This window comes from Octodon degus, unplaced genomic scaffold (genome assembly GCF_000260255.1).
Source record: "Octodon degus isolate 3935 unplaced genomic scaffold, OctDeg1.0 scaffold00113, whole genome shotgun sequence".
Classification (NCBI taxonomy): domain Eukaryota; kingdom Metazoa; phylum Chordata; class Mammalia; order Rodentia; family Octodontidae; genus Octodon; species Octodon degus.
This window is the reverse complement of record NW_004524689.1, coordinates 2,043,881-2,051,336: the sequence shown is the minus strand read 5'-3', so window position 1 is coordinate 2,051,336 and position 7,456 is coordinate 2,043,881. Positions and strand designations below refer to the sequence as shown.

Below are 7,456 nucleotides of genomic sequence, written 5' to 3'. Positions count from 1 at the left end.
TTCAGTGGCTTGTTTCCTTCCACAGACCTGTAGGGAGAAGCTCATGGACCATTACCTGGGCCACAACGCTGAGGACCCTGCTCTGGAAGGAACTTATGCTGGGTAAGGCCCCCACCACGTGCAGGACCTCCTGGCTCAGGGGCCACACAGCAGGGCAGGGACTCAGGCCCTGGGCCCTGTCTGCAGAGGGCAGCGGCATGTGTGCAGTTGGCTTAGCACACAGGGGCAGTTGAGGCCACCATGTCAGCCCTGCCCAGGCGCGGGGGCCCTTCCTGGATGTATTAGGAGCACGCAGACACACAGGTCAGTCCCGGTGGGTCACGCTAGGCTTGGCTTTCTGGTGGCACTGGATGTTAGACATGCAGCACATCAGCTTTAGAAAGCACAGCTGTTGCCTTCACTCTTTCTTGTGCAGTTCTGCTTTTTTTTTTTTTTTTTGGTCTTTTTGAGACAGGGTATTGCTGTGCCACTCAGCTTGGCCTCTAACTCTCTTTGTAACCCAGGCTGGCCTCAAGCTCACAGCAGTCCTCCTGCCTCAGCCTCCCATGTGCTGGGATTATAGGCATGGGCCGCCACACCTGGCCAGTCCTGCTTCCCGTTAACAATTGAGTACTCGTGTTTCTTTTGCTGCCTTTTTTTCTTTTTACAGTGTAAGAACCCTTGCTTTGTCAAGCATTAGGGTCAGCCAGGCGAGGTTGCACATACCCAGGACTGGGGAAGCTGAGGCAGGAGGGTTGCTGCGAGCTTCAGGCCACCCCAAGCCTTGCACTGAGACCCTGCTTCAAAGAGGCAGGAGACCTGCAGAACCCTGGCACCATCCTGCGTCAGCTCACTGTCTATGTGCATGCACCTGCCTCTCGTGCTGTCACAGCAGAGGGCGCTGGCCCAGGTGCTGTGGTCTCGAGAGGAAGGAGTCCTGCAGCACATTCACACTGTAACGGGCCTCGTGCTTGTCCTCCATTCCCACGTCGCCTCACTCTCCCTGCACACAGTTGGCCCCAGCAGGAAGCACCAAGCACCCACACTGTGTGCACGGCAGAAGGGGGTCCTCAGCATCATGGCGCCGTGCCACTTGCCAGCTGACGCTGCTTCGGTTGCCCGTGCCCACGCCCCCCAGGCCTGCTCTGCAGAAGGCAGCAGCCCAAAAGGGGCCTAGTAGGAGCTGTGTTGTTGTTGTTGTTAGAACCGGGGATTGAACTCAGACCCTTCCACTTGCCAGGCAAGCGCTTACTCTACTGAGCCATCTCCCCAGCCCAAGGGGCCTAGTAGGGAGGCCAGCCTGTGCCTTCCCTGCTGTTGCGGGTGTGAAACGCTTGGACTTGTACGAAAACAGTGACCAGCATCACTTACGGACCACACAGTGAGGCCTGTGGTGCCGAGGCATGTCAGGGTCTTCCCCACCGGGTGGGGGCTAGCATGGCGCACTGGGTGCACAGGGTGGGGGGCCATCCCCTCTACCCCACCATAGCACTGCCAGCCTATGCACAGGGCGCTGCCTCACCTGAGTGTGGGGAAGCCACAGTGAGGTTGCGGAAAGCCTACTGGGCTGAGCACCCCAGAAATGGGACTCACCGCTGGTGGGATTTGAGCTCACCCTGGGCCCCACAGCGCAGCAGGACCTCCTGCCATGGTGTGTGGTGCACTACACAGCACTGAGCACTGGGAGGCACGAGCAGGCGTCACGGTGTGGGCCTTGCTGAGGCCACTCGCCGGTGCACAGGCTGTCCCAGCTGTACCCACCGCTGGGTTTCCTGGTGCCATAGCTGCCAGCAGAGCAACCTCAGGAGGACGCTCGGCGCCGAGTGCGGTGGTGCACACGTGTAGTCCCAGCCCACAGGAGGCTGAGGCAGGATGATTGCAAGCCCAGGGCTAGCCTGGGCAACTTAACGAGACTGTTGGGGAGGGCTCTTGCCTAGCACGCTCAAGGCCCTAGGTGCAGTTTTTAGTGCGTACCACCAAGAAAAGAAAATCTGGGATTTCTCAAGGTGGTGTATGCCAGAGTTCCACTCAAGTTCATTATTATTCAAGTTTATCAGCTAACTCTTTCATGGGCAAAAACACAAACCATCCACATATGAGGATGCCCAGGCCACAGCTAATGCCTGCCTCGCCCCATGCAGCTGTCATGGGTAGCTGGCGCGGGGCCTTTCCTCTGTTACCTGTTAAAGCTCCCATGGATCCAGCAGCCCGGGGCCCTGTGCTAGATGTGGCTTTGTGCTAGGATGAAAGCTGGGGCCACTAGAGGGAGCCCGCAGCCCGCAGCCGCAATTGCGGAGTCTGCCTGCTGTGCTCTCAGGAGCACGGGCGCCTGGACTGGACCCTGCCGTGCCCAGCACCGCACACCGTGGCCTTCTTCCGTGTCCACCCGCCATGCTCATGGCTACACCGGCCTGGCCCCACGGCTGCAGCCCACCTGCTCCTGTGAGCCGGTGCATGCTCACAGGCAGACATGCCATGCAGGTGACGTGGCCTGACTGGGGTCGGCACTTGAAAGCCTGTGGCCCAGCAGCACACCGCCTTCCCTGAGCTTGCATGGCTCCATGCAGGGGAAGCTCGTGAATGTTACAGGGCCATTTTCTCCACAGTCAGCACTGAGGTCTTTGGTCTCTCCTGGATGGAGGCTCACCCTGAGTGGTCCTCTCTCCCTGTAGGAGATCTGACTACATCTCTCCCCTTGATGACCTGGCTTTCGACATGTACCAAGACCCTGAGGTCGCACAGATCATCCGCAGGCTGGATGAGAGGAAGCGGGAGGCTGTCCAGAGGGAACGCTACGATCACGCCAAGAAACTGAAGCAGGCCATCGCCGACCTGCAGAAGGTGTGGCCCCCGACACCCAGTCTGCAGAGGCATGGCCCCCGGGGCTTGGGTTCCGCTCACGATCATAGTCACAGGGCACCAGCACTAAAGATGCGCCTGGCCTTAGCGCTGCCACAGCTGTGGCACACCGATGGCTGCCCCAGTCTGGGGAGGGTCCCGGCTGGGGAGGGTGCAGCAACAGCTTGGCCTGGCGGGGGGTGGGGGTGGGGACTGTCCCCAGGTCCCTCCCACACGGGAGCATGTACCTGCTCAAGTCTTCACTGTACCAGAGAGCAGGCGCAGGCGCTGACTTAGACCTCGCCTGTTCTGGGCTGCAGGTCGGCGAGCGCCTGGGGCGCTACGAGGTAGAGAAGCGCTGTGCCGTGGAGAAGGAGGACTATGACCTGGCCAAGGAGAAGCAGCAGCAGATGGCGCGCTACCGGGCCCAGGTGTATGAGCAGCTGGCGCTGCATGGCCTCCTGCAGGGCGAGCCTGAGGTCAGGGCTGCTGCGGGGCCCAGGGATGTCGGACTGCTGGGATGGTGGGCGCACACTCAGTGCCTGGGGGCAGCAGGCTGGCTCTGCCGTGATGGGATCGCCACAGATCCACCAGTGAGGAAGGGGGCAGCCTGGACCTGAGAAGGTCAGGGCACCACCCTGTCCTCCATCCCTGTGCCCTGGCCGGGAGCGGGGAGCTCGGCCTCCAGGAGGGCATCCCACCTGGGATCACTGCGTCTCATGGGTAGGTGGTCACCCCCATGACAGTGGAACAAGGCTGCCCACTGCCTGGTGCTGGTGTCAGGCTTCTGTGGACAAGCCGCTCTGGATCTCCTGGGGACCCCGCCTGTGACCTGGTACCACATTCGGGTTTAGTGACTGCTGGTCACTTCTGCCTGTTAGGGTGACAGGTATCATTTGGCCGCAGACCTGAGGAGCAGCACCAGGTTGGACACAGGACTGCTGCATCCAGCCCTGGCCCTGCAGCACTGGCTTCCTGAGACAGCCTGTGGGCAGGCACTGTGCACAGATGCTGTGCACGCCGGGGCCAGCGTGCCCCTCGATAGCCATGGCTGCTGCTGTGTGCGGGCTGTGGAGCTCCTGCCAGCTCCTCCAGTCGTCTGTGTGGGGCGGCCCTGGCGGCCTTGGTGCTCAGATGCGCTGTCCCTTCACTTCCGCAGGTGCAGAGGCCTCTCCGTCTGCCCCTCCAGCCCCTCGCCCATGCCAGCAGTCCCCGCTGCCGAAAGCACGTGCCCTCCCTCCCACAGCCGGAGGAGATGGTTCCAGAAAACCAGCTTGCAGACCCTCTCCTCCCGGAACAACCAGTATCACACGTCCTGACACCTTCTCCGAGGTGCTTGGCTCCAGACCAGCCGCCACCTGCCACAACTCCCGCTCCGCAGAGCACCGTAGGTGACCGTTCCAACATATGCGGCGGGTACTTGTCAGGGACCCATGTTGCTTCACGTGCCAACCTACGCACGGACACGTGTGCCATGCATCCAGCCCTCCCCCATGTAAGAGGAGAGGTGGACCCTGGGCCAGAACAGCAACACAGATGTGAGGCAATTTAGGCCCCTAGCACCTGTGGACCCCCTTGTCCGGCCTGAGCCCATTTCCTCCATAAAATGCAGGCAACGCTCGGTGCCTTGTTTCAGGCCATGCTGGCTCATGGCCCTGCAGAGAGCCCTGTGGGGAAGCCTGGTGAGGTTGGGCCGTCGCACCTCCTGATCCGAGGGCCCAGGAACCTGACCAGTGGGTCTGTTCGCTCTTGTCACTGAGCTCAGTGCAGTGGCTGCATTCAGGGTCCATTTGATTGCGTAGCTCAGTGGTGTCATCCGAAAGCTTTTTCTCTGGGCTTCTGGCACTCTGGAGCTGGTGACTGTCATGGTGACATTTGAGGGAGAAAGCACATCTCAGTGTAGACAAGAGCCCTCAAGTCTCAGGCACACATACAGCAAGCCTTGGAGAGGAGAGCCAGGATCAAGGGGGGCTGTGCTGGCTTGTGGGGGCCATCCCAGGGCCCCAGGGCACCACAGGAGGAAGGGAGCCCTGGCAGCCAGCCTGCGGTGTGCCCTTGCCCCATCTCATCCTGGAGTGGCGCTGTCCTGTTGTCATGGTGATGCGCTCCCTGCTTGCTCCCTTCTTGGCGTCCCAGCTTCTCTTCCCTACAAGAGAGCCACAGAGCATGAGGGTCTTAGTGCGGGATGCACATGCCTCCAGCAGGGGGTGCCGCAGAGGCGGCCACCACAGCCCCTTCCAAGCACAAATCGGGACAGAAAGCAAAGCAGGCCAGGCGTGTTTCTTCTGCTAACTACCCAGGATCTGCCGCTGGTGACAGAGAGGGTTGGGCGTCAGCTCCTGGCCAGGAGAGGCCAGCAGTCAGTGCACATATCTGACACAGCCGGGTCTGGTTCTTACATCAGATAGTAATCTAAGAGAAGATCGGCTGGGGAGATAGCTCAGTGTTCTAGGCACCTGTCTGGCAGGCGGAAGGACCCGAGTATGACCCCTGGTACTCCATGGTGTGTCAGCCCCAGAAGCACAGGTGCACCGTGCCAGCCACCAGAGCCAGACAGGATGGTGCGCACCTTAAGCCCAGCCCTGGAGAGGCTGAGACAGGAGGATCACTGTGAGTCAGCTGTGTAATGAGACCCTGTACCGAATAAGTAAAAGATTTTTTTTTAAGAAAGAAGATGAATGATGTCAGAGACAACCGTGACAGCACTCGCTTTCACAGTCCCGTGTCCCTCGGGTGGAAACAGTACCTGGTAAACAGGCGCTGAGCAGGCATGGAGCTCCTTTAGCAGGCCTGGAGCAAGTTCAGAAAGGCGCAGACAGCCTCATCTAGTGTTCCCTCTTCCGGGCCAGGTGTGCAAGCGGTTCTGACTTGGTGGTGCTAGGAGTGAGCTCCAGAGCCCTCTTGGACCTACAGCCCCAAGAGCAAAGGCTGTGGGAGGGTGCAGCGGAGGAGGTGGGGCTGCCACCCAGCTCCACAGCTACCCAGCGCGTCCGCTCTCGCTCCTGCAGGCCGAGGCCCTGCCCTATGACGAGCGGCCTCTCCCTGCCACCCGCAAGCAGCCCGGAGAAGTGCTGGCAAAGCTGGAAGCGGGCGAGGCTGACGCCAGTGATGCCCGGAGAAGAAGCCTTGCTGGGGAGCCAGAGCCCCTGACAGAGAAAGCACTGCGAGAAGCCGGCACTGCCATCGATGTGCTCGGCGAGAGCTTGGTGAGACACCCAGGGCTCCCTGCAACCACACGCATGGGCGCACTTACGCGCATGCGTGTGCACAGAGCAGTTGGCTCCCTTCAGGAAGCCCCGTGTTATTAGCTCCCTGAACCGTGGAGGCCTGAGCCGAGGTCACACTTGATGAGAGCAGATCCTTGTGGGGCTGGGAGAGTCTTCCTGGTCTTCCCAGAGCACAGGCTGGAGCTCCACCTGGTTCAGGACACATCCCCTGGCAGGAGCAAGCAGGGCGCCCTCCGCCCCGCCCCAGCCCCAGCCCCAGCATGCCCTCCGTGGCGCCTTCGGTCCGTCTCTGTCTTTACCCAGCTGACGTTGTCCCTCGGAGAAGTGCCTCTCAGCGTGCACATGTGCCCTACAGGAGCCTGTACCTAGCACAAAACAGGCCTGAGGCACACGCCTGTGACCTCAGCCCGGGGAGGCCGAGACCGGACGGGGCCAAGGCCACGCTGTCTCGAAAGAGAAAGCCCGGCTCCACCTCCTCGTTGCCCAGCCTGGGCATGGTGCTGCCACCCGGACCACAGCCAGCTCATGTTCTGCAGGTGGCCGGGGCCTACTCCAAGACCTGGTCCTGCCGCGAGAACGCTCTGCTTGCCTTGTACGAAAAGCTGATGGAGGTGCCTGCTGGAGCCCCAAAGGAGGACGCAAAGAACATGCTGCGCGCGTCTGTCTTCCTCACCCGCAGAGCCATCAAGGACATCGTGACCTCGGTGAGTCCGGCCTGCAGGTCCACACACCTGCCACCCAGCAGGAGCCAGGGCGCCAAGGGCGGCCCCCGCACAGTGCAGCCGCCAGCTCTGGCCGCAGGAAGAGCCCGGATGCAGGACCGGAAATGCAGAGCAGGAGCGGCCTGGGCTCGGCCCCTCCCCCACTGTCCTGTCCCCAGCTGGGATGGGCAGCCACGGCCAGTGCTCCCGAGCAGGTGCCGAAGGAGCCTGGGCTGCCTCAGCAGGATCACACGGTGCTCGCGGCGAGGCGCTGCACACGAATCCCAGTTCTCAGCCTGGTTTTCAGCCCAGCCCTCGAGTTTTCATTTTCACTGTGACGTTCATATTTGTCACCAGCAGTGAGTGTCACATTTGCCCTGGGTGAAATCTGGATGTTGTAGCTCCTCATTTTTATCCCCTTTGCTAGGTCTTCCAGGCCTCCCTGAAGCTGTTGAAAATGCTCCTCACCCAGTACGTGCCCAAGCACAAGCTGAGCAAGCTGGAAACCTCGCACTGTGTGGAGCGGACCCTTCCTGCGCTGCTGGCCAGAACTGGGGACTCCTCCGCCCGCCTCCGTGGCATGGCCTCCAACTTCATCCAGGTCCGCTGCTCCCTGTGAGCCCTCTCAGAGCTGCGGGCTGGGCTGCACGCCTGCCCTCCCCTGGAACGCACGTGGCTGGGCTGCTGCTTGTCCCCTGCGTGTGCTGTTAG

The 7,456-nt window shown here is 61.3% G+C and overlaps 1 protein-coding gene across 4 annotated transcripts in view; it reads left to right on the top strand.

Moving 5' to 3' along the window:
* Positions 1-7,456, top strand: part of Cep104 (centrosomal protein 104) — a 34,412-nt gene that overhangs the window by 18,651 nt on the left and 8,305 nt on the right. For all 4 annotated transcript variants that reach the window (XM_023699425.1, XM_023699424.1, XM_023699426.1 and 1 more), the window contains 7 exons: positions 26-102; positions 2,652-2,820; positions 3,138-3,296; positions 3,974-4,204; positions 5,826-6,023; positions 6,581-6,748; positions 7,173-7,346. In XM_023699425.1, the coding sequence (XP_023555193.1) occupies positions 44-102; positions 2,652-2,820; positions 3,138-3,296; positions 3,974-4,204; positions 5,826-6,023; positions 6,581-6,748; positions 7,173-7,346 (1,158 nt within the window). In that variant the 5' untranslated portion in view covers positions 26-43. Of the gene's footprint in view, positions 1-25; positions 103-2,651; positions 2,821-3,137; positions 3,297-3,973; positions 4,205-5,825; positions 6,024-6,580; positions 6,749-7,172; positions 7,347-7,456 lie in introns of those variants that run through there.